A 26,612-nucleotide genomic window follows, 5' to 3' on the forward strand; every position below is an offset into this window, starting at 1 on the left:
ATTACTTCCTTCAATTACTTATTACTTCCTTATTACTTCAATCAGAACCAATAATCTACAGAAATCAAATTAAATACTCTTTTCCCACCGAGTTTCCAGACATTTCCCCCCCCACCAGATTTTGTAAGTTTAATTATTCTGACTGGATCAGACCCTCAGGAAAAAAAATTGCTTCCAATTCTCACCAGAGTCAAAAGGTTCTGTGAGAGCTCATTACTCCACACATTACTCAAGATGCTTGGGACACTTAACCTTTTCAAGAAACACAGAAATACAGTTTTTTAAAAAAACAATCGCATTTCATCCCAGAACAACCTACAGAAAATCCAAAACCTAAAGGCCTAATCTTAAAGCCCTTCACAACCAGAAAAATCACACTGACAGGGTTTTACCACTCTCTGAAGTTATATTTGCAGAGGCCCCTCTCCAGCAGATACATGCCTCAGTCCTGGAAAATTAGCACCCAGATTTTGGCACCAGCACAACCTGTATTCAGCTGAATTCCTGAAAAAGCAGTTTTAAAAAGGAAAATGCTTTTTTTAGTGCTAATATAATTTAAAACATAGCTTTGAAGGCAGAAGCCAGTACATTGTGTAATTTTGATATATTTTGTATGGCAACATACAATATGAACTTTTTGATTTTTCTGATTAAACCTCACCAATTTTGTGAAATGCATCACTTACTGAAGTTATTACGAAGAATTTAGAGCAGAAGAATCAGAAAGCAGGCTCCTGCACTGATCCAGTTTAATTAAACTGTTAACAAGAGAAAAAAAATGAAGGTGTTGCTCATGATACAGAATGGAATTATGAATTCAACTCTTACAGCTTTTCGTTCCTTTGGGGCAATTCCACAACTTTCTTGCTGACCTGAACACAAGCAGCTTTGTGGGGCCAATCCTACTGAAACAAACACCAGATCCTGACAAACTTTTTCATCATGCAGCGCACAAATTCTAAACCAAAACACTTTCTTTTAAAAAGCCCTCCGTGAATTTCAAATTGAATGTGATCAGGTTTTTTTTTTTCCCTAACTATGATTAAATAACCAAGATAGGGTTAAAAACAAAACAAAACAAATCTTTGCTTTAAATCGAACACTTTCATTGCATAATGGAAAACCATGCCTTGGGGCGTCCGTACTTTTGTCTTTTTGGGTTCAGAACTAACCTGTCCCTTAGCCTGCGCTAGCAGGCCCTTGGCCCCGCGGGACGATTAACACGAGCGGGTCAGCGAGGCGCTGAGGGCGCGTCCAGGCCCCGCTGGAGCCGGGCTCTGCTTGAGCAGGATTAGGAGGACAGGACGGAGGGACGCCCTGTGGGAGCGCCCTCCGTGTAACCTGCTGAGGCGACAGCCTGACCTCCGGGCCGGGAGGGTGTGCGCTCACCTGCGGATCCCGGTCCTGGCCGGCAAATCCCGCACATTCTCGGCCTTTGCAGGCGGAGCCCGGCCGGCAGGCGCTGCTTTGGTGGAAGTCACAGTGTTCGGGACACTGAGGGGACCCCGCGCCTCACCCGGCGAGCGCCTGGGAGGCGAGCCAGGGTTCCTCCCAACCCCGCTAGTGACACAGAAAATACAAATTACCCCTCCGTAAGCAGAACTCGGGAGAACTCCTCCGTGCGGCTGGCGGGGAGGCGGCGGGGGCAGTGAGCCGAGACCCCCGGAGGGTCTCCCCGGCCCTGCGCGGGCTCCGCGCCTCCCCCGTTTCAGATGAAGTGGATCCAGGCAGAGCTGTCGGGGTCCTGCGGGGGCCCTGCGGCGGGCGGGACGCGCTGCCGGCCCCGCAGCCGGTAGTTCTTGCCTTCGTTGTTGTCCCAGTATTCGGCGCCGGCGACGCGGTAGCGGACGGCGAACTCAAGCGCGGTCTCGGCGGCGGCGCCCAGGGGCAGCAGGAAGGCGAAGCGATCGGTGATGCCGTCGGCCGGCCCGGGAGGCTGGTACGTGGCGGCAGCCTCGGCGCAGCTGGCCCAGCCATTAAGCGTGTAGCGCACCGACACGACCTTCTCGTAGGCGAGGTTGAGGACACGCACGGCCCCGCGCAGCCCCGCCGGCTCCGCCCGCACCCACTCCAGCCTCACCTTGTGCTGCCGCACCCGCTCCGCGAAGCCGGGGCTGGCGCCGGGCTGCGGCGGGAACAGCGGCTCCAGCAGCAGCGGCGGCGGCCCGAACAGCACCGGCTCCAGGTCGCCCAGCGCCGGCGGCTTCCTGGTCTTGAGGAGGTCGGCGGGGCGCGGCGTCGGCGGCGCGGGCAGCGGCACCCGCGGCAGGTCGGCCTCGCAGAAGAGGTGCACGGAGGTGAGCTCCAGCCCCAGCGAGTCGGCGAACCGCACGGTCTTGCGGCGCGACGGGCTCTGCTGCAGCGCGGGGCGCAGGCTGCGGTCGCCGGGCGTGGGCAGCGATTTGGCGCGGCGGCGCTGCGTGGGGCTGGGGGGCACGGCGGGCAGCGTGGGCTCCCGGCCTCGGGTCGGCGGCGGCTTCTCGCCCGCCGCTTCCCGCACCACGGGCGTGGGCGCGGCGTCGCCGTCGGGGCTGCAACCCGCCCTGCACTGCTCGGCCAGGCTGCCATAGAGGCAGGCGCTGCAGCTGAAGTTACGCGGCAGGTAGAGCCGGGGCGGCGGCCCGGGCACCGAGCTGTGCAGCGAACCCGCCTTATCCATGGGGTGCCCGCGGGAGCGGCGGCGGTGCCGGCGGCTGGCGCGGCACCCGGGTCTCCTCCTCTCGGACCGCGGGCTGCGGATGGCGAGGCTGTTTCAGCGCCCGGTCCGCGGGCTCTGGCTCTCGCCCGGACCTTGCGGGATGCCCTCGGTGCCGTCCAGGTCGCGGCCGGCCCCGGGAAGCGCCGGCGGGCTCATGTGTGCGGGGGCGGCGGCGGGACCGCGTCGCTCTGGCTGCAGCCGCTGGTGACGTGCCGCGGTCAGGCAGCGACGCACGCCCCGAGCCATCCTTCCTTCCCCATGGCTCCCACCCGCCCCAGTGCCCGCCTCGGTGTCGGCCTCGCCCCGGCTCCTAACGACACCCCGCGCCTCCCCCTTCCCGCTCTCCCCAGTTCGGCGGATACGCCGTCCACCTCCTCCTCCCCACTCGCTCTGTTCTGGGTCTTTCCTCCAGGATCTCATCCAAAAGGAGGAGGCGGCAGGGATTCCCCAGTGGAAGCATTAAAATTCATAGCGGCGCTCTCGCTCGTCCGATCCCGTTACAGAAATAGCAGCGAGAGGAAGAGGCAAAGCCGGGCTCGGGAAGATTACACGGGCCGATAAGAAACAGCTGGCTTGCAAGTTGGATCTCACAGTATACATTTAAAGGAAGAAATCCAGCTGATCTGCTGTAATGCGTTTACAGTACATCTGCCCTATAAAATACACCTGCCACGCGTCTCCAACGGGGGTAAAAGAAGCTCCGGCCGAAACACCGGGGATGATGGTGTGAAACATAAACCACGCTGCCTCTTGTCAGAAGAGCATTTGGAAATTGCTGAGCAATATTCAATAAATTCCAGTTTAATGACAGACTCTGGTGTAGCCGGTTCAAGGAGCTAAACCACTACTTTAGTAAGCGCTTCATTCCAGACTTTCCGTAATCTGGGACTCATTATTAATTAGTAAATGGCATTAAAAACAATGATCCTACCATCCTGCCAGAGCCTGACCCTGAACTGTGCTGACATGTGATTCTGATTTAGCTTCTGAGCAGGAGCTTTTTACACCTCTAGCATTTTATCTGCAGCACTTGGTGTTCCTTTGACAGTCTAGGCAGTGGAAATGCGGCTGATAAGATTAAGAATAGGACAAGTAAACCTGATAAGGACTAAGAGTTAAGGAAAAAAAAAGCCACTACCAGAACACAGGGAAAAGTTACCCGCTGTCTCATATTAGAACAATCAGCTTTAATTCCTTTACTATTAAGTATGAAAATAATCCCTAGATTACTGCTGCTGGCCTCCAAATCTTTTTAAATGACAATTGATTCATAAGTAGGAAAAATTATGCCAACCAGTATTAAATATGTCACCATTATGTTACATTGTGCCGTTGTCTCACATTTGCAGCCTGATTACAGGTTTTGAAAAATCAAATAGTAACAATAAAAATAATTACATCTGAATTCATTAGCCCAGAATCTTTAAATTGTCTCACTTGTCCTTTGACACACACCACGGGAAACATTTTTTTAGGTCTCTTTCCTGTGTCTCACTCACAGAAACGAGTATTTCAGTAAAACAACGTTAACTCATGACTGGTTTTCATCTACTCATATTAATATGGGGGAGAACAAGAACAGGCTCAGATAATTGTTCATGCAGGTTTTAAGGCAACAGCCTTTTGAATTATTTTTCCTTAATTTCCCTCTGTCATAATGAACATTTTTAAAATGAATTAACACTTGCTTTTGCTGATGTTAATCTTAAATCAAGTAGAGAGAACTTCTATTTTTTTATGTCAATATGCAGCCTTTGCATTTTTAAACCACTCTGAAACTACCAGCACTAGTAAGCTGAATTCCGAATTACCCATTCAGTCAGGTCTGGATGTTTTTGTGGTATGCCTGGGAACATAACTTTGGAGTAATTTAGCTTCTACTGTACTTTACACAATTGGGGTACCTTTGTAAAGTTTCACTTCCCCTCTTCTGGTAATGTTAGTTGCCCAACTTCTTCCTAATTCTTATCGTAAACTTCTGTAACACTATTGCTTTTTGGCTTTCTCAGGTCTCCTCTTCCACAAGCACGGTATTTCATGGAACCAAAAACCCCAACTTCCTTCTTCTCTGGTCATTGCAGCTGAGGTAGCTCATGTAACTGACTTGAAAATACAGATTCCTCCAAAGTAGTAAGCAAAAAAATACAGCATAAAACCTGAGAAATTACAGCAAAAAGAAAGAAGAAGAAAAAAAAAACACAAACCCAAACCAACACAATAAGCTTTGGACTAGTCAGGTCAAGGCAACATGAGATGAGAGGGCACCTCAGCCGTGTCTCAAGCACTGTCACTGTGTAAACACCACCAGAATTCTCACAATGGTATTTCTCATTTTCTTCTCTCAATCCAAACATTCCCAGCAAGTCTCACTGAATCTGAGGATGCTGCTGCTTTCTTTTTACTCTTGCTCACTTGCCAAATGTGCTGTGGGAACTCTTACCCACGCCTTTCACTTCTGAGGGTGTCCTTAGTACTAGGCTGGTCTGCTCCCTCTGATGAATTTTAAGACTAATGCAGTAAATGAAAGTCCTGAGCACTGAAATATAACAAATATACACATTCCCTCAAATAGCCTGCAGCCTTGTGCATCCTTCTGTGATGTGGAAACTGTGGCTTGAGTTAAAGATAGGAAGCATCAGGCACCATTTGTAAAAGGAAATAAAAAAAAAATTCGGGTTTGGCTACTACAAATATTTGTACATAGCAAATGCTGAAATCCTTAGAAGCAAGTAAGCACTTCCACACACAGGAAATACGGATTAATATGTGCAGTAGTAGGCAGCCATCCACCACCCCCTCTCAATCTTAATTTAGTTCACAAAAATTTGAACACTGAAGTTTCAAAGCCTAAATTCTCTCTGCTTTTATAGCGCTATGGTAAGGAATTTTTCAAGACTCTTTTCCAAATAATATTGTCAAGACCAAGCTGATACAGAAATCATTAACACTGCCCTAGCTACCCCCTTTAAAGAAATACCTATTATGTTTTTGCTAGATAGAGTATTTTTATGACAAGATAATTTTGAAGGTGCCAGCACTAACAGAGACAGCATCCTGTAAATTCTAGAGCTGTACAGCTTTGCTGTATTATAGGGGCCAGAACAGCAGAAGGTCTTAAATTGCAGTTATTGTTGACAGCCTTAGGAAACAGTGCCCAGGCATTGTTTTCATTCTTCCAGACTCCTCTCCCTCTGCAGATTTAAATAGCACTGTCACAGGATAAAGGTTTGTCCTAATTAACATTGTCCTAATAACATTTTGTTGACCTGTCTCTGCATCTTCCAGCTGACGTCAAAATTTTTAAAGACAGCTTCTTGTTTGCCTACGTGAGCTGAGCACCCCTGACATTCCTGCCACACCAAAGTGTAATTAAAATCTGTCAGAGGCTTGAAAATTTCCAGCTAAATGAACAGAGACATTTGGTTCTGTTTTGTTAAAAGATTTGCTAAGAAAAAGACAGAATTGTAGCAGAGAGTGAGCAGGAAGCTTTCTTCGGCTGCATTTACTGATTGTCTTGAGTCCAGGTAAACTAGGAGAAAGCAAACACCAGTGCTGGGGAGCATTAGGCAGAACTACAATGGAACCATTAATAGGGCAGAGTGTCTGAGTGCTGGGGCTTATCCAAAGTGGCCACTGTCACATGTCCACTTTAACTTTCCAGAACAGGTTTATATTTAGCAATGAGAATTGCAGGCAGATAAAATGGATGTAAAGGCAAAGTGCATTATGGTTACAGCAGCTTTGGAGATGAAGTTGTGACTCAGTATAAGAACTGTAAAGGTCAACTTCTACTCCCATTTGTATCTGTGCAGATCCTCTGAAGCCTATGAACTACGTAGGTGTTACATGAGAATATAATTCCTGAGTTCAATAATCTTATGTGACTACATGAATGTGACAATGGTATTTACACTGGCAGTCTGCAAGCCTTGCACGATACAGTTGTGATGCATGCTTCTACTTTAAAAATACCTTCCCACGCTGATGATTAACTCAGACTTTATTTATTTCCCCAAGAAAATATCTTAGTCACACCTCTAGAATTAGATAGCATGCTTGAGTTCTGTAAAAGAACAATGGTATTGATTTCTGTATCAAAAAACATCTTTACCAACCACTTATCTATTAAGGTGAAAATTATTTGATTCACAGAGTTATATCAAGGTTATTTGATTTCAAACAATGATCACTGAGTAAATTCCAACAGGCTGAAAGTTCTGCTAAACAAAAGATGTGACACTTGGAAAGGGTGTTTTGTGATTGGATGTTGGGTTTCTAGGGTTCTGACTTTTTTGTTCTTATTTTTCTTTTTAAATATTGGGATCCAAATGAAGACATGGCATTAGCAAGAAAATAGAATTTTAACAGTTTACTTACATCTATGAACTTGTGAAGCTGCCTTGGAGTATGATGAAGCTCACACAAAATTTTGGTAATTAAGCATTAATTGTTGACTCTTGAGTGGCTTAAGACTTTTACAGAGAGCAAAAAAAAAAAGCCAAAAAAAAAAAAGCCCAGTTAAGACTGTGAAAAAGAAAAAAATACCCTATATACATCACTTTTATGAAGAAAACGATAAAGAGCATGTATTTTTCATATATAAATAATCTGCACGTTTTAGAAGGATTGAATTTTCTTAACAAGGATTTCATAACAGCACACAGGTCTGGGACTCTTTCAGTCCTAGAACTTTTAACACAGCTTTTCATGCAAGTATCTGAAAAAAATGTACTTAGGGACATCCCCAAACCCCATCTTCTGGTAAGTCCTTGTGACTCAGTCTTCATGCCATGCTATAAAATAACCACAGGGCTTTCTATCAACTGCAAATGGTCTCAGTAGTACTAGTTCATGACTTTATAGACCCAAAAATAAGCTTGTTGCATGCTTTATTTTTTTTCACTGTTAGGTCTAATAGACCATTTTCTTCCCTTCCTTGGACCCTTCCCCCTATGGTAAAATTCTTTCTAATATGTTTTCCATATTTAGTTATAAAATGCAACTTCTACAAAACAAGCATCCTTTACAAATAGCCCCAAGATAAAGAAATTAATATATGCTTACTTCAGTTGCATTTTCCACTAGATAGAAAATGCAAACATCCATCTCTCTCTCTCTCTCTAACTGTGAAACTAGAAACATTTTTCAAAGACCAGGAGATTTCTTCCATTCAGATAAGTGAAAATAATTCTGCTTCAAAAAGAAAGCTGAGAAATGAATGCATTATCAATTAAAAGTCAAAGATGTTTGTGATACTAATTTTAAGATGCAGCTATGGCAGACAATCAGTTTTCTAGGACTACATTAAAAAAAAAAGTTGCAAAGAAAACTATGAACATTATTTCCATGTTTTCCATGGAAATGGAAAATTCCATGTTTCATGCCAGGTAAGAATTTTGCTGTGTTTTTTGAAACTGTCAAATCAGACAGATTTGGTTTTGCTACAACATGATACAGGGACACAGACCACACTCACAGATTATTCTATAAGACCTGCAGCTGAAGACCAGAAAAGCTACAGATTAAAGACCTAGAACATAAAGAAACAAATATACAACACTTCAGCCATCATGAGATTAATCAAGTTATGTGCCTTTGAATACACTGTTCTTCCAGCAGAGGAAACTGCAGTTTCTTGTTTTTGTGTTAAGTTCTTTTAAGAACAACACCATTACTGTTCAAAGAAAGGAAATAAAGTTACAAGCTGGATCAGTCAGAAGTGCTTCCTCCATCCAAGGTGCCAAAACTAAACAAGTGAATTGTTGACAACAATACAAAATGCAATGATGGAACACCTGAAAGTTAAATCAACATTTTTCTCCTATTGTTTTAGGTCCAAACATCCAAAGGACTGATTCACTGTCAAATCCTGGAGCCAGAAAGAAAATGAGCCCCTAATTGCATTGTTCTGATGGAAAACAATCAGCTTGCCAGCATGAAATTTCTTCAAGTGAAGGAAATTCAAGAGCTAAACCCAAACCAGTCAGGAACACTTTCACTGCCAGCAAAATTCTCAGCAACAGCAGGCAAGAAAGTACTTTGAAAATACAGTAGTTGAAAATGGATAGGTCTTCCCTACCTCTGAACAGCTACTTTCTTCTCAGTCTGCTCTCAATCAAGAGTTACTTTTTCCTGCCTTTCAGACTGTCTACCATTTGTAAAGTTCCCAGAGGTGCAGTCTGTCAAACTAGCTGACTTTTGCCCGTACGTCAAATCTTTTCTGGATGATGGAAAGCCTGAAGTAACAGCCTCATCTAAAGCAGAACCATCTCTATGATGGGAATATGGCTGTTACTCCCAGAAGGATCTTACACGTCTGACCATTTCATGATTTTAAATGCTCTGAACACAGATTTACTTTCTAGATATTTATGACATCCTTCCATAAATACCTTCCTTTCCCCTGTGGAAATACCTGAATGTTGCTGTTTGCAAATGCTTACCTGGGACTGTGACAGGGCTGAACACAGCAGCCTCCTGCTGTCCATCAGGGAATGCTTCATTCAGGACTACAGCTGAGGGAACAGTGCAGATGAACCTTCAGTCACGAGGCTTCTGCTCATTCACCTCCTCTGAATCACACATGCAAGATTTACAGAACAACAGAAATCAGCATTTTATATCCTCCAACCAACAGAAAATGGTGGGATCATCACTAAGCATGGGAACTGTATAGGAAGAAAAAGGACAGAGTATGAGACATACCCAAACCAAGACACTCCAGGGTTTGGTGGTTTTTAAATATTTACAGCAGCAAAAAATATTTTCTCAGTTATATAAAACACATTACAAAATCATAAGATGTTAGAGTGAACAGGATACTTTGAAAATCAACCATCATAATGCAGCTGAATTTCTACATGGTGTCATGACACCAGAGATCTTAAAAACTACAGAAGAGGTGGATGGTAAGGTTGAGGAAGGAAACAAAGGAGCCATGTCCTGAGAATCTGTTGTAGAGGTGAGGCATCTGTCACAGAGCTGGAACTGCAGAGGTTTTCATTCCACTGCATGTACAAGGTAAAGATTACATTTTGCATGCGCTTACAAGAGGTTTGAGACAGAAGCTTTTTGCACCTCCAAAGATCAAGAACTGACATAGTAAGATACATTTTGAAAGCTTTTGAGTCGGTAGAGATTTTGTAAAATAAAACTAAGAAGTTCAGGAGCAATGGGTGGTACTTGCCAATAGGCACTGGATCCCCCACCCAGGCCTCTGCAGGCAGAGGTCATGGCCATTAAAACAGAAGGCAAAAAACGATTGAAGTTAACTTTATTCCAAAATATGTATAATTTACAGGACTGAATAAGTGCTTCATTTATGAACAAAACATTTCAATACTTGTGAATAACTTACTAGTAGCTTTGTGTAACACTTCAGTTTCCATGAGAGGGAAATATGAAACAGTATTTTGGCACAAGGTTTCCTCTGCATGCAATAATGTAATTACAAGTTTCACAGTTACTAGGACAACATTCCTTCTTTGGGATTGTCACTTGTAAAATAGTTCTAAGAAATGAATGCTTGATTTTGTCTGGTCACTACAAGCTTACTGGCTTAAATAGCAAGAATTAAACATGAATATCCTTTGAAAACTAGATTTGCCCACTAAATAATAAAAAACAAACCCACCAGTAATGAAAAGAAAAATATTTTAAGGACATTTCTCAGCCTTGCTGAGATTAACTCACACATGCTTTGGGAGACTCACCCATGAGATTTATTACTCATTCATTCCAAACAATTACAAATTTAAATGACATTGTAATCAGGTGTTGAAGTCTTCCAGATGTAAAGATATGGCCATCTTTCATATCTAGCTTTATTACAGATGCACTTGCAAATGTCTGTAGATAGAGGTACTGTCAATCTAGCTCTGCATGCAGGTGCTTGAAATGTAAAGCACTGGATGTTGTGAAACGTAGAGCTGACATCACCACAAGTCATCTATTATATTCCATTGCTAGTTGTTGAAGGTACTGTAAAGTCAGCATATGAAAAATGGTCACAAGTAAAGGGACTTCTGTTTAACTGGGCAGTTCCTTGAGGAGTTTCCACCATTTCAGGCTGTTGGGTTAAGTTTTCAGTGAAGAGTCACACACAAACACAAACATTCCCTCACCCTGACTTTGGGGCTGAGCACTGAGTTCTGTTCATTGCATAGCAATGGCACTTGAAACAAAAGAATTCAGTCATGTTCTAAGCAGCAAGTCCTTCTCGCACACATTTAAGTTCACATCAACTCTTAAAAAACAACAATAAAAGAAACAGAAGATGCATGATTGCACCATACACTGGATTGCTACCATTAAACAGCTGTATCCTCACAGTGTTCCTGTTATCAATGGCAGCCTGGTTACAGGAGGCCCATCCCACCAGGACACAAGCATAGCAGCACCTTAAACCAAAAAGGAATGAAAAAGCTTGCAAGGCCAAGAATGTTACCAACAATTTGGTGTGAATGTATTTGGAACAGTCAATGGTACATTAAGATAATGTTTAAAAAAACAGCATATATCAGAAATATATTAAAGCAAAGGAAGCTGTACAACCTTAATGTTAAAGGCAAGTACATTTGGTTCACCTCCGAGCTGCCATTTCAGGAACGTGTTCTTTTGCAAGTTGAGCACCCTATGTTGATTCAGTATCAGTTCTATTAACTTTTCCTGCATTTAAGATGCTATTAAGCCCTCTCTAGCCCCCTAAGATCCTAATCCTGCCAACCCTTACGTTTTTACCCAGCCTCACAAAAAAATCAATTCACATCTTAGCAGCATAAGGATTTAGAACAGTGGAAGGCAAGCATTGTTCTTTGTTCTGTTGTCCCTACACAACTGGGGTCCATATGACTAACAGGGAAATTCAGCCTTTTGTTTCCAACAACAAGAAAGAAAACCAAACACATTATGCCTTGAAATAAAAATTTGTAAGGAGTTACATACATTAAGTTACAGACACTGATCAAGTTGCTCAAAACTACACGAGGTTTCACAAGGTGTCTTTTGCAGCTGTTTAATTCACAGCTGCAAGTATATATAAATTTTTTAATGCTTTCATATCCTTTGGAAGTGAGAATTTTCTAGACACAAGCAGCTTCGCATAGCTAAGAATACGTAGCATTAGCAAACTCTGACTTAAAACTACCAATTTTTCTAGGCCAACACAAAGTTTTGAGAAGAACTCCCTCCCTACTCACAGGAGAAAGCATTCACAGGGGTATTAGCAGAAACAGACACAAATCAAGCCGTAAGAAGAACATCTACTGTCAGGCAAACTTTTAGCATTCTGACAAACAAATATGGAAGGCAACAAGACAGACCTTTGATTTTTCAGCTTATTTATGCTCACGTTCTCACAGAATGCAAGTCCCAAATCTGCTGTTTCATTTGTTCAACTCTTTTTATATTAAAGAAACATACAAATGAAAACTACAACTACTACTACTAACTGAATTTTATAATAGTGTTACACAGGCATCCAGATCAAGATCCAGCAATCACAGCTTAACAGAATTAAGCAAGGAACACAAAGGGTAAGTACATGTAACATTAGTATCACTTTGAGATTAAAAAATTGTGCTTAGAGGCTACAGAGAATCTGATATTAATTTCTGTATAACAGCTCTAATGGCAGGAGGTCACAAAAAAGAATAAGATAGTAAGTCACTGCTGACCAATACTTACAATACAGTGCCTTGAAAATCAAATCAAGAGACAAACTGCAGAAAAAGGGAGATAAGTATCTTTTTAGTTCTACCCAGAAACAGTTGTGTCTGAAGTTTATTTTATAATGAAGGCAAAAATAGAAAATCACAAATTTGTTTAAATGTGAAGAATTCCTAATATTCAGCAATATTGTTTCAGATCAGGTTTAATGAAGTTTTGTGTGGGATTCACCAAAACTATGAAGTCTGGCTGCATTGTCCACATTTTCACAAAAATACTTAAATCCACACTGAGTGACGTAAGCCAGATCCAAACATGTTTCTGTTTTTAAGAATAATTTATGGAGAACCAAATTAGTGAAGAAATTAAATTCGGTCAGAAGTTCATTTTGTCTTTCCAGAAACAGTGCAGACATTTAATAAGTTTCTTAATACTGTACTTTCAATAAATGACTTCATGTTGAAGTACTGTGTTCACCTAATAAAAGTCCACACTGTTTTAAACCAGTGGACTGAGTGAAATGATTGCGCTTTGCATGTTCTAATAAAACACACAAAGCTCAGAAATAGTTATAATTGCAAAGTCCAATAACTGGGTAATGATTACATTATAAGATTTCATCTGCACAAACTTTTGGGCCTTTTCCTGGCAGTCCCTGATGCTAAGAGCTTTGGCTTACACAGTAACATGGCAATTGCCACTGTAATTTGTAAATTAGTTTCAAAGTACTTTAAACCTCAGATGGCTACAATTCAAACCCTTCAGTAATTCTGCTCCTCAGCACTCAAGATTCCTTCTCTTGCAGAGTAAAGACTGACTTTCTAAATTCAGAGGTAATGAACAGCTTCTACAGCTGTTGAAAATACTCTTTTTCCAAACCAGGTTTATAGTAACTGCCTCTCTTTCACATCAGTACAGACAACTTGCACATGGGAAACACAGAAATCAGTGTACGAAGAAATGTTCTCTGGTATTCCAGCCAGGGGAAGAAATGAGAAGGAAAAACACTTGAAAATGTTAAGTTGTGACATTACTAGAAAGATATTGCAATAGAATAAATTAACCTAATTTTGTTTTTTATCTTATCTCTCCGTTTCAAAATAGGCAGGTAAATATAAGTCAGTCATATCTTCACAAGAAACAAAATTACAAGTGAGGCCTTCCTTTTTTTAAAATATATCCCACATTTCAGATGAGAACTGTACAGACATTGTGAAACCTGGGAGCATTCCCCACAGCAGAGTTACTTTCTCCTGAGGAACTGCAAGATTCTGTTCTGCAGTTTCTTCAGCCAGACTGGAAGTGTCTGAAATCATACCCAGAAATGTTGAAAAATCAAACAGGCAACACAGATGGGGTTTCAGAAGGAACATGCGAGTTTCAGGATTAATCTAAAGAGATTATTTCAGTAAAGGTAGAGACACTCACCATGGCAATATAAAGAATATTAGGAAAAGACAAAGAAAAAAAGGAAAAAAATAAAGGTATTGCTCATCTGCAACAAAAACAAGTTGGCTGCAATGGATGAGTAACTTCACTCCCACATCCTTGAATTGAGAATATGCAGCACAAAGTATAGGGAGTCCTCAAAACCTAAGGCTTGGACATACATTTACTGCTGAACTGCAAAGTAACTATGCAGCCAACACCTCTCCTCTAACAATGGAGGAGGAAAGTTTGTTACAGGCCCAGGAATTTGACATAAAGAGTTTTCCTTTAAGGTTACAGAAACTAATACCTGTCCAGTACAAAACCAGACGTCTACATTTCACAGATACTATAGTATGAGATAAAAATTACTTAAGGCCAAATTCCAACATACATTCACAACTGGCTTAATGTAAATGAAAAATACTGCAAACAGTGGCGGGAGGGGAGCCTAAACATTAAATAAAGAAAAAAAAAAGGTGTCAGGAGGTCATATGTGTATTCTCTGAAAAATCAGTTTGTGTGAATTTGACTATACTCAGGGAAACTGTGAAAGCTGCAGATCAAAGTGCAAAAGCAAGATAGAGCTGTTCTGGAAGGGCTTCTGTGAGCTGATCTCCCAGCTCTGCTGTATGGATTCCAATTGTTTTTGGAAGAAGGATGTCCAAAAACAGAAGTCAAGGTGAGCCGTTTAAGGAATTTAATTTCCCATTTTTAAAGATTTCCCTTAAGGTTTTAAACCACTGTAACATTTCTCAACTCATATCTCAATAAAGCTTGGAGAATTTCAGCAAAACCAAATTATTCCAGTCTCTGAGGCACACACATTGTAACATTTGCATCTTACAGACAGAAATAATTTAAGTAAATCCCTTCTGAAGACTCAAAAATGTTAGTCCCATTTATTACACTAGTTAAAAGGACGACATACTAATCTTCCCTACAATAACAAGTTCCAAGTTCTTTTCCTACCCTTTGAAGAGCATTAGTGCCACTCAGGGCAAAAAAAATACTGCTTTCTACACACATTTTTAATAATAAATATTTTCAACACTTCAAGAACCTCTGTGTGTTTAATGTGTTGGACAGGTATTTGGAAAATGTCAGCTTATGCAGGAGAAAGCTGTGAAGGCATAAAGTAAAAGAAGACAATACGGCTGATTATGTTCATGCCGGATTTAAAATACAAGCTACTAAAAAAAGTAAACAGAAGTAGCTTACACTAATAGAATCCTCCCCCATAAGTTCAGGGAAGCATCTTAATTTGAACAGGTCAGGGTTTTGGTCCAGCATATTAGAACCCTGCATGTAAGCCAGGAACAGAGAGAGATAGAGAGAACAACTTTAGAAGTTCTTCCACTTAGATGAAAGCAGTAACAGCTTTGTAAAGAAGTCTGAGGAAAAAACATAGGCACCACATAATTTTTTAAGGTTCAAATGTACATTAACATGTTACAGCCCCCCTTTCCCCTTCTATTTATACACACATTGTTTATGTAAAGTTACATATTCAATAGAGTACCTTCAGCATGAAAAGTCTCTTAGGTCAACTGCTCATGACAAGTACATTCAATAAAGCTAAGTGGTAAAGCCATCTCTCCCACCCCAATAAGTTAAATTCAAACCACAAGAAACAGTTACATTACGTAGCACTCAGTGGCTGGGCTTGTCAGAGCTCTGGAACAAGGAGCACAGCTCTTCACAGGTCTGTGTTTCTACTGAACTGAACTGGGACTCCATTGTATTCCAGGCTAAGTCAGCCAGAAGGAAGTCATCCATTGCTGTCTGTGTTTCATTGCTGGTAAGGAATAAACTCCCCAGATTCTCAAAGCAGCTATCCATAGTCTGCGTCTCAGCACTACTGAGCTGGACTTTGCTTTCAATATTCTGAGTAGGTGTATTCTTAGTAGCCATATATACCTCTGTCTGGGTTTCTGTATCAGATGAATCAGTGCTCATTGAGAAACTGGACTGTTTCAGAATACTTCCTAAAGGCAGATGGGTAGTACTGTCCAAAAAGAAATTCAAGTCAGTCTGCGTCTGTGTATCAAACATCTCCAAACCTAAGAAGTTAGAATTGCCTCGGCAGTTATATGATTGAGTGGCACTATCTGAAAATAAGAAATCAGTCTGAGTTTCAATGTCCAGTGACTCCAAAACTGGCTCAGAGTTCAGCGTACCAAGCTCACTCTCCTCAGTCTGAGTTTGGATGTTGGATGCTGAAAAGAACTCTTCAATGTCGAAGTCTATCCCTGTGCTCTGTGACGGGCCAGATGGAAGATGTGTGTCAGCATTAGAACTCGTCTCAGACAAAAGGCCACGATTATCCAGTGTCTGTCCAGACATGTTTCCTGAAAAGATGTTTTCCAAATCACTTAGCAGGTCCATTGTCTGGGTTTGATTATCTGTTGTATTTTGAGGTGGAAGTATATTAGTCTGTGTATTGAAGCTGATAAGGGATTCAGACTTAACTGTATCCTGATTGAGGCTCTTGCAACTGCTTCTTTGCAGCAAGGTTTGATCTATATTTGCAGGCATTAAATTGTTTTCTGGAAGTTCAATGTGAGTAGAAACATTATATGATGAAGGAACATTGTCAAAAATGTCACTGCACATTACAGCCTGGTCCATCTGTACTCTTCCATCAATACAGTCTTGTGTCCTACTGGTTTGAGTCTCTCTGGAAATGCCACACGTTGGAAAACAGCCCTGACTGAAAGCATCAGTCTGAGCAGCTATGGATGAAGTCAGTTTGGAAGCAGGCAGCAGTGTCTGTGTCTGTACACTGATGGGTAATGAAACCTGGGAACTGAATGACAGATCTGTCTGAGAACAAGAGGACACAGAAGAACTAGGAGTCCAGGCTGCAGCTGGTACAAAGCTCTGTGAGATATAAGATAAGTCAGTCTGTATATTTATTGAAGAAATTCTGTTCTTGTGACAAGCATTCCCCAGCTCTTGCCCTGTATTACTTGATGTAATCTTGTCCAATTCAACTTGTACACCAGTACTTACTGGTTCACGATCACCAGAAGTCGTCACTTTTGAGACAGGCATACTGTCTTTAAATACAAGTGTTTCTGCCTCCAGGGCTGGAATCAGAATTCCTATAGACTGAGGCAATAAATGAACAGTACTTACAACTGAACCTTGATTATCAACAGCCACTACAGCAGGTTTGACAGAAGAGTCTGTTGCAGATACATACACAGGCAAGTGAGCAACCTGCATTACTGGAAGTTTAACCAAAGCCACCTTGGGCTTGGGTAAAAGCATCTTTGGTGCACATTTTGGCTGCATTTGGTTCGTGAAGTTAGAACTGCAGGAGCCTTCAAGAGAGGCCACTACTTTCACTTCAGAGGACTCCAATTCCTGAGTGCCAGGAGCAGTACTGTCTGTATTGCTGAATGCTTCATTTGCTTTCTCTGCCAACTGCTGATTATGTACGGAGGACTCCATTTTCCTTTTCTTACTAGGAGGATCCCTGTGAACATGAGATCAATAATTTATACTTCTTTCAAACACAGAACATCTGCCTTCCATTCTTTTGAGCCACTGCATTGAAAATACAAACTGAAGTCACAGATGAGGCTGGATACGAGAAGACAATTAACCAGATTAAAACATAAAAAGACTCCATGAAGTTCAATATTGTTAAATGTCATTCCTTGTTCTCTCATTTAAAAAAAAAAGAATAAACACAACCCCTTATGGAGACCTATTTCCAAATGGATGTGCAAGTTTATATGGTTTCGTCTCCTCTGTACATTAAGCACTCTGATTTGAAGACTTTTAATGTGTTATTTTGACACTGACTCAGACTGAGCATTGAAGGGACAGAGCTCTTAAAATATGTGTACAGGTAACAGTCTCTCATGGAAATGGAAGATAAAAATAAGCAATTCTTCACACAAAACATATTTTTGCAGCAGCTGAACCTCAAAGACAGACTAGGCCTCAGAAAGCCTGCTCTTTATTAAATATATGTAAATATTAAAACTATAAATCTAAACATGCAGAGAGAGATGGTAAAAAATACATCTACCAACAATTGCAACAATGACTAGACTGTACAAGAAAATAACGCAAACTGCATTCCACACCTCAGTTACCAGCTATAAACATTTCCAAATTATCTCTACTCTCACAGAACTGTAAAAGCAGATGCAACAAGAACCACCGCCATTTATGCCAAGCACTGCAGTGTCATCAGTACTTTTTGTTTTCTATGTAGGGAAACCAGATCTTACTGATTAGATGATCACCACTGCCTTCAATAAAACAGAAACTCCCAAAAGCAACAAAGAAACTGCAAACTGCTTTTCAGCTAGAACAACATGATCCTATTTCCTATTTGATCAACAAAAAGGAGACAAAAAGGCAGCACACATGAGACACACAGGACTTGGTGATGAATGTATCATTACTGCACTGCTTCACTTTTACCTGTGTTCTGCAGGAATTTCATGGCCAGTTCTGTAAATGTGAGACAGTAATGCTGTTCTGCTGGCATAAGGGCACCCACAAGTACACTGGAAAGTCTTGCCACAGACCTCTATATGCCGTTTCAAATACCATTCTGTGCCATAGGAGTTACTACATTTATCACATTTGTGCTTCTTCTCAGCATGCATTTTCATAAAGTGCTAGAATACACAAGGGAAAGTAAACATTAGCTTCCAGTGAAGATAAAAAAAAGAAAATCATGGTTAGGGAAGAAAATATCTGCAATATTTTAGTTGCTAAGTAGTGCTGAAGTGTAGCATTAATTATTTTTTTAAAGTGTTACTACAAATAAGTTTAAAGAAGTCAATAGAGAGAATCTGCACTTTGCAAATCTGTTGATGCTACATGCGTCATAAAAACATAGATAAACATTTACCTAATCTAATGCCATTGGAGGTTTCCTGTGGACATCAATAAATCTATAGATCAACCTTGACAAAAGAGCACAGTAAGTCTATGCTGCAACATGTGCACACTCTTGAAGATCTACAACTGAGCAAACAATCTCAAGTCGCACAGGTCAACACCACAGCAAACACCAGAATTTCACCCATCTCATTTATGGCACCAAGTGCCTGCCACTCAGTTCCTTCAGGGTCCCCAGCTCAGCACAGGTAACCAACTGCAGCACAGTGCTCTTTTTTGCTCACTAATGCAGAAACATTAGTGTCTTACATGTTTTCTTAAACAGGTTAACTAGTAAATAAATGCATTTTGATATTAAAGCAGAAAAAAGCTCTTAAACCTTGACCACTTGAAAAAGTTAAAAGCATCAGCCACAGTTTAAACCTTCATCAGTTGCTACTGTGATTTTTCCCCCCCTCTTCTTTAATCTTTCTCTATCCATTTAATTTGTGGAGAGGGGCTCTGATCAGTTTAGAAGAACATATTGACATCTGTCTGATTGGAAGGTTCAAGTCCTCTAATATCAACATGCAAGCATGCAGACTCATGAATCACATGTGCACTTGGAGCTGGTGCATACAGTTCTCTAACTTCTGCCTTTGTGTTGAGAGGTCACGCTCTTATCCGCATGCAAAAGTGCACACTCTGGAGTAGAGACAAGACTAAATTGGTGTGAAAATATTTCAGGAAACAGGAATACCTGTTTTACAAGAGAAAATTGGGAAAATGGTCTGTTTGGTCCTCTAGGGCAGCCTTCAATAGGACAGCAGTAGAATTTCTGTGAAGTTTTCAAACCCTTCCTTATTGGTGCATTAAGTTTTCCATCCTGAAAGAGAACCAGTTGAGAAGTTGACAATTCTACAGGTTTGCATATTCAAGACAATATTTAGAATACACATCAACTATGGCTCAGAGTTTACACATCTCAATGAATTGGAGGCACTTTCTTGAGTGATTTGAAAGTTCAAATGGAGTTTTTGCCCTGTGTGGATGCCACTTGGCAAATATCCCATCAAAATTACAAGGTGCAATTACAACAAGCTCTACGGAGTAGTGGTACTGTACTATTTACTTTTACCAAGACACTCCCTGTCCCATGTTTCCTGTTATTTGAGCCAAAAAAATTTCCATACAGATACTACCCTAGACTGCTGATTCAATGTGGTTTTACTTGTTAGTAGCACAGTATGTGAGGTTCCATTAAGATTAGAAACAAAACACTTCCTTGATGCTGGAATTCCGTTAACACTATTTAGAGTTTACTTGTAATAAAATGAAAAATGCCAAGTATGCTCTGCCACTTAATTTAGACCATAAACCAAATCTCACTTAAGTCTGTGAAACAACTGGTATGCTAATTCTGACTCTCCAAACACTAAGTGACCAATCTATCCAGGCTCTCTATGGGAGCTGTCTCACTGACCCTCACAAATACATAGACAAAAGCAACAGAGCTTGCTCAAGGAGGACCTCAAAACTACATATAAAAAGGACATACTAGTGGGATTGTGCAGATTTTTCAACCAAATATAATTCCTTCCTACTGAGGACACAGGCATGGAAACCAGAGAAGACATATACCTCTAGACCTACCCTACCTGAAAGAGTCTCAGTGGAAGCATCAGGCATTTGTGTCTAAGCAAAAAAGTAAAGGGGAACTATTTAAAATCTGATGCTCAGAATAGCTGTGAGTGTCCTTCCATCCTGAGACTGACCTGGAGGACAAACACAGTCTCTAGAGCCTGGGGTTACAGAGTTACTGTAGTCCATGGTGGCATCTCCAAGATTATTTTTCAGGGAAGAAATGGGACCGTGCCCGGTTTGAACTCTGCACCTGATTTGCCTTAGCATGAAGACAGTAAGTACAGTCAGTAGTGGAAGGCTGATTTCACACCCGTCACTCCCTAACTACCTCTTTGGGCAGATCTCCAGCTGGTGGTGTTTACACAGGTTACACCAAACACAGAGAATGCACAAAGCCCAACAGTCTCCTCCCAGTGTGAAGCAAACAGAGTATGTACCTCAGCTGCCAGAGCCCAAAGGGCTTCCCTTCTCACACCTCCACTTCTTACCCACCTGCAGTTACTCACAACCAAACAATGCTGTCCTCAGCCACTCCTGCCTGGCTTTTGAAGTCCCCTCATTTACACCCCAGGAAATTGGGGAGGGGGATATTTCAATGATTTTGCTGTCCCTCAAATCACCTCTTAAGCTAAGACACTTTGTAAAATGTAATAATCCCTTCAAGCAGTATTTCATTTCTATTTCCACACACTCAACACTGGTACTTGCTGACACTGCCACAAGTTCATTTTTATTAATGACGTACCAGAAGCAAGCAACGTTTAGAGCCTCTTGACCAAAATGATCAGCCACCATATCATGAAAACCTGGAATAATTCTCTGAAAATGGAGCTTTCATGTAACGTTTTAACCTCCTCAGCACCTTTATGTACAGCAGTTTTCCCTGTGGGCAGCCCATTCATAAAGAGGCCTGTTCTATCTCTGCTGAATCATCACTGTGACTACTGTTGTACCTCCTAGAGCCACTGCCCTAAACAGGAACATGACACAAAGAAATCTAGCTGTTCCACCCCAATTCCACTTTTTAACCCTGACTTTACACAGAACATTTTCATCACATGTCAAAGTCCTCAGGAGAAAAGATGATCTGTCTTTAAGTCAAAGCTACATTTGACCTCTCCCACTGCATGATGATACCAATATGTTGAGTAACTGGCAATTAGTTACTATATCACTAAATAAAAAGTTATTAAATGTGTTATATTTAACATCACAACCCAACAACTGAAAGGGCAATATGGGAAACATGTTTAGCCACTTAACATGTAAACCAGAGTCAGGTTATTTAAAACTACTGAAATACTGAGGTATAGAATACTACCAAGTGTTTAAAAGCTTAACAGACACCAGGAAGATGCTTTTTTAACAGCTGGAACATAGTCTTTAGTGGCAGAGACCACAACACAGTAGTTGTGACAAGTTGAGAGATACTCTACACATACAACATATCATATAAGGACAGTAATCTTATTTTGAATTATCCCAAGTCCTGGTGGCTCTAATCTTGCATCTTCTCAAAGCCCACCTGGCCAGCCCTGTTTCAGACATTCTCACAGCTCCCTTCCTCACCTATCTGATTTTATGTCCCATGTTTCTACAACATCCACCCACCAAAATTATTGGTAGATATTGGTCCAATGAAGTTCTCCCAGTACAGACACTTGCACTGTAAGAAATACTGACATGGCTCGTGACAACAATTCTGAAAACGGGAATTAACAGTCCTTGCTACAAACTTAGTCAAGGTGAACTTAGTGACGTCTTGCTTTCCTGCCCCAGAAAGGCTTACTCCAAAGGATTAATTTTAAATGATGTTGCAGTAGACTGTAGTCAACTATATAAAACATGGGGGTTTTTTGCAGCACCAATTCAGCCATTTCTTTACTAAATAGGACATGGAGAGAAGTGCATTTGTTCTTATTATAACAGCTATTGTGGCAGTGCAGTATTTGAGTAACCTACCCCAAGGGTATTGTATTCTTTCCAGTTCACACTGGCTACAGCCTCCCTGTTATCACAGGAATCCACAGAATCCTCTCCTTTACATGCACTCTTCTAGCTTCCTTTTAAACTACACAGAAATAGTTTCCCTTCTTCCCATAAAATAATACAGACAAGACCAAAAATTTAAAAATTCAAGTAAAATAGACTAAGTGTCTATTTATATCAACTGCTCTCATTTTTTTTTCTTGGTTTATCCTCTGTCAAGGAGCCAATAAATAAAAATTTATATATTAACACTTTTTATCTTTCTTTGTTAGGCCAAACAAGCCAAATTCTTCTAATTTCCCTTTGTCAGAAACACTTGACATTCATCACCCTTAGCAGGTATCTTCTACACATCTTCTGGGCTCATTTTAACTTATTTGAATCAGATTCTTACCCTACAATACTGGCATAGAATATCCTTCTGCCATATTTTAGGGCTGCCCTTCTCACAGCAGCTTTACCCTAAATGCTCATTTGTGTATGACCAAATTGTTTTTGTAAGTGTTAACCTCAGGTTATTTCTGTTACAAACCAGAGCTGATCAAACTGTTTGTTATACTTCATGAGACTGAAACCTGGTACTGCTGCACTTGACTGTTTTTACAGTCTCCATGTAAATGTCCTTCCTTTGCCATTGCAATCCCTCATGGGTTTTGGTATTAAAACATCCTACTGGTGCTAATTTTATTAATGAAAATCAACCAAGTCATTCTCCCTTCTCTTCAGGAGTACTATGTTCTCTCCTTCCGCAACAGCTTTTTACCATCTCATTTGCAAAGTTGCCTCTTCACTAATAAATGCAATCTACTAAATTATTTTTATCTGGGGAATCAGCTACCTCTTAAAAGGGAATAATACTACTAATAATAAAATATTCAGACTGCCTTAAGCCTCAAAAATATTTTAGTCTCAATCACAGTGCCCTTGAAACAACTCAAGAAGGTTCTGAAAATCTGTATCCATCCATATTTCAGTATTTATTACAAGCAATCACAAGATTCAGTAATTAGGTGTATGGAGTATGCTCTAATTCTTCAAGGCACTGGTGGCTAACAGCAAACTGGGTGTGAAAGCAGCATTTCCTCACCCATCACACCCTGAGTTACGTAACCCACCAGCTGCAGTACACACTCAGAGCATCAGCTCACAACCAAAATGACTCTGAAAGACCTGAAAGAACACTTGGAACTTCTGCTGTACACAAAGATATGAGATCTAACACATAACACACGGTAAAGTTGTTAGTACATATAGGAAATGAAATTAAAACATCCCAGAGACAGGAGACAGCAAGAACGCTTGACACTATTTCCTTTTGTTCCTCACCAACAAGCACGTGTGACCCACACTTGACTCTGTAGCCATTTCACAAAACAGGGATGTTTATTGTTCACCCACTGAGGCTGCACTTTCAGAATGCAGCTATGAATGCTGCACTTGAAGTTTTCCAGGAATACGATTTGTCCTTGCACACTTGGCATTATGATTTTGGGAAAAACAAGGATATCTTTCCAAAAGGCCCACTCTGAATGTGTGCCTGCTCAACTGCGGTTCTCCTCCCCCCTAGCACATGCTTAGCTCAAGAGTATTATGGAAATGAGGGCTTGTTTCCAAAATGGCATCCATCTGTTTTGCTGGTTTTTTTTTAGCTCAGACTTTTTTTTTAAAAACAAACAAAACCCCAGCATAACAGCCCTCGGTGTTGGGATGGAGATGGTTTGCCAGCTGATAAGGTTAGGAAATGCTGCATGTTTGCACAGCACCTCACAAGTGGGGCTTTAAAGCCTTACTGCAGAAAGATTGGTGATAAGCAAGTAAAACAGAAGCTGAATCCCAAAGAACTCTTAACTACCTGTGGTATGTTTACAAAAATGTGCAAAATTGGATATTTTCTGTAAGTAATTTTAGAGGAATCCTCAACACAACTGGACAGCCCATCCACACACACTTGTGTATTTATACACGGACCTGCAGGGGCCTTTCACAGGGGGAAAACATATACAAGAGACAATGAGAAACACTTCATTATTCATTATCGGGAATCACAGAATGGTTTGGGGTGGAAGGGGACCTTGAACAACATCTTGTTCTGTCCCGATGCCATGGGCAGGGTCACCTTCCACTATCCCAGGTTGCTCCAAGCTCCATCCAACCAGCTACAGGGTAACGCTCACACTGTAGAACTTCTTGCTAATATCTAACCTAAACCTCCTCTCTTTTCATTTTCATTCCCCGTGTCCGGCCACTCCAGGCTCTTGTCCCCATTCCTCCTGCGAGTTCCCTTCAGGTACAAAGAAGGCCTCAATTAGGTCACCCCGAAGCACCCTCTTTTCCAAGCTGAACAATCCCAGTTGTCTGAGAATCTCTCAGAAGAATCCCAGTTCTTCTGAGGGTGAGGAATCACACCCCCGCTCAGTCTCACTACGACCCAAACCCCAGCACAGCCAACACCGCAGCCGCCCCCCGGACCCGGACCCGAGCCGGCCGTAGGCCCCGGGGCGGAACACGGCGCTGCGCCACGACAGAGCAACCACGGGGAGGGGGCGGCGGGGCCGGCCCGGCCTCACGGCGGTACCTGGAGCGGGTGCGCCTTGCTGAGGTGCATGTTGAGGGCCGGGCTGTTGGGCAGCACCTTCCCGCAGCCGGGCACGGTGCACAGGATGTTGGTCCGCACTTGGGACAGCTCTGTCACCGAGGGCCGTACCAGCTCCCCGGCGGGCGGCACGTCCCTCACGGGCGCGGGGGGCCGCCCCAAGCCCCCGCCACGCCGCCCGGCCGCCGCCGCCATATTGCTGTCAGCTGCTCGGCCCCCTCTCCGCTTCCGGGGGCGGCGGCCAATCGGCGGCGGCGGCGCTGAATATTAATGAGGCACGTGGCTCGGCCCCGCCCCCGCCCGCCAGCGCCCCACGGCGGCGGCCCGCGAGCGGTGCGGCCGAGCTCGGGCCCGTGCGCGCTCCCGCGGCACAAAGCGCGCACACCGCGCACCGGGAGTACCGGGACGCGCTGGGGAAGCGGCGAGTACCAGGCTGGGCACGGCCCCCGCCCGCCGCTCACCGCGCAGGCGGCTCCGCTGCACGGCCGCGGGGCTGGGGCTATTGTGCCGCACGGAGAAAGGCGGAGGCAGGCACTGATTTAGTTCTCTGCTAATCAGTGACAGGACAGGAGGGAACGGCCCAAGCTCTGGCGGCAGGGTGAAGATGGATATTGGGAAAAGGTTCTTTATCCAGAGTGTAGTCGGAACTTTAGAACAGGCTTCCTCGGGAAGTAGCCTCAGGAGCACCCTGACAGCACTCCAGGAGCATCTGGAAAACACTCTTTGTCACAAGTCAGGATTTGACTTGTGGATCCCTTTCCAACTCAGAATATTCTATGATTTCCTGATATTGGAACCACCAACACAACAGACACATTTCCTCACCATAGCTGGTCAAGAGAAGAGATGAACACCATTTATTGGTGAGAGTTATGCCACAGGTGTAGCCCCAGCATGTGTGCTCCTCCTGCAACCCCTGTGGCCTCAGCTGCAGGCGTTCTGCTTGGGGTTAGCACAGAATAGTTTGGGTTGAAAGGGACCTTTAAACATTTAGTCTAACCCCAAACTTTCAACCTGCTGGAAGAGACCAACTAGAATGGGGAAGACAAGACTGGTCTCCACCTTCCCCCTTTGCCTCTACCTTCTCCACACCTCCTCAATGGGGACACTTGCTCAGCAAGAAGGAACCCCAGAGTTGCAGATGTTTCCTGACAAGTTAATAAATACACACCTCCTTGCCTGGAAATGCTCTGCAGCTCCTGGGATATCCCTGCTTACAAAAAGTTAGAGATAAAACATCTCTGAAATCAGAGATACCAAACAGGGGATGTTAAAGGGGGATGGAGACTGCCTTTCCCAGAAACAAGAGGCAGTAGGCCAGGCACTCACGGTGCTGTAGAGCACTGGGGAACTTTTATCTTTGTGGTAAATCACTGCCATCTCAGGCATTTAGGTTATTTGGGAGAGCACATAATGAAGAACAAGTTGCACACAGTGAAATGGATGCAGTAATCTTAATGGATCTGAATCCTGGAAGTATGGTAGCTCTTAATGTCTGTCACACCAAACCTGGAATTCTTTCAGAATCCTAACATTACATTCAGTATTTTGTCAAATCAACATTTAAATCACACAGGTGGAATTCCTAAAATCCATACCACTAGCAGATAGTCCCAAATCTCTTTTCATATATGAGTTACAAAAGTGCTGAAAACCAAACCAAAAAATCAGCATATGGTAGGTAACATTTTCAAGTCAGGCCAAACAAACTTTTATGAGAAGACTTAATTTACAGTCTAAAAT

The 26,612-nt window shown here is 42.5% G+C and overlaps 2 protein-coding genes across 2 annotated transcripts; both read right to left on the bottom strand.

The window, feature by feature from the left end:
- Window positions 1-1,708: 1,708 nt before the first annotated feature.
- On the bottom strand, window positions 1,709-2,659 carry LOC134048113 (protein phosphatase 1 regulatory subunit 3E-like). The gene has a single exon (XM_062499701.1). It carries the CDS (start codon window positions 2,657-2,659, stop codon window positions 1,709-1,711), a length of 951 nt encoding a protein of 316 aa, XP_062355685.1.
- Window positions 2,660-14,525: 11,866 nt separating this feature from the next.
- On the bottom strand, window positions 14,526-25,001 carry ATMIN (ATM interactor). Its single transcript, XM_062500078.1, has 4 exons — window positions 24,852-25,001; window positions 19,404-19,529; window positions 18,239-18,438; window positions 14,526-17,276 (listed from the first exon to the last, which is right to left on the bottom strand). The coding sequence occupies exons 1-4, from the start codon at window positions 24,879-24,881 to the stop codon at window positions 15,446-15,448; spliced, it is 2,187 nt and encodes a 728-aa protein (XP_062356062.1). The 5' UTR covers window positions 24,882-25,001; the 3' UTR covers window positions 14,526-15,445.
- Between the last annotated feature and the right edge of the window lie 1,611 nt (window positions 25,002-26,612).

This window comes from Cinclus cinclus, chromosome 11 (genome assembly GCF_963662255.1).
Source record: "Cinclus cinclus chromosome 11, bCinCin1.1, whole genome shotgun sequence".
Classification (NCBI taxonomy): domain Eukaryota; kingdom Metazoa; phylum Chordata; class Aves; order Passeriformes; family Cinclidae; genus Cinclus; species Cinclus cinclus.

Bases quoted from the DNA above. Each gene is read 5' to 3' on its own strand.
- LOC134048113 (XM_062499701.1), bottom strand. From the start codon at position 2,659: ATGGATAAGGCGGGTTCGCTGCACAGCTCGGTGCCCGGGCCGCCGCCC.
- ATMIN (XM_062500078.1), bottom strand. From the start codon at position 24,881: ATGCACCTCAGCAAGGCGCACCCGCTCCAG. The intron at 19,530-24,851 runs GTACCGCCGTGA...GTTCTCTTTCAG, and splicing joins GCAAGGCGCACCCGCTCCAG to GATGGAAAACTTAATGCACC. The intron at 18,439-19,403 runs GTATTCCTGTTT...TGTGTATTCTAG, and splicing joins AATTTTCTCTTGTAAAACAG to CACTTTATGAAAATGCATGC.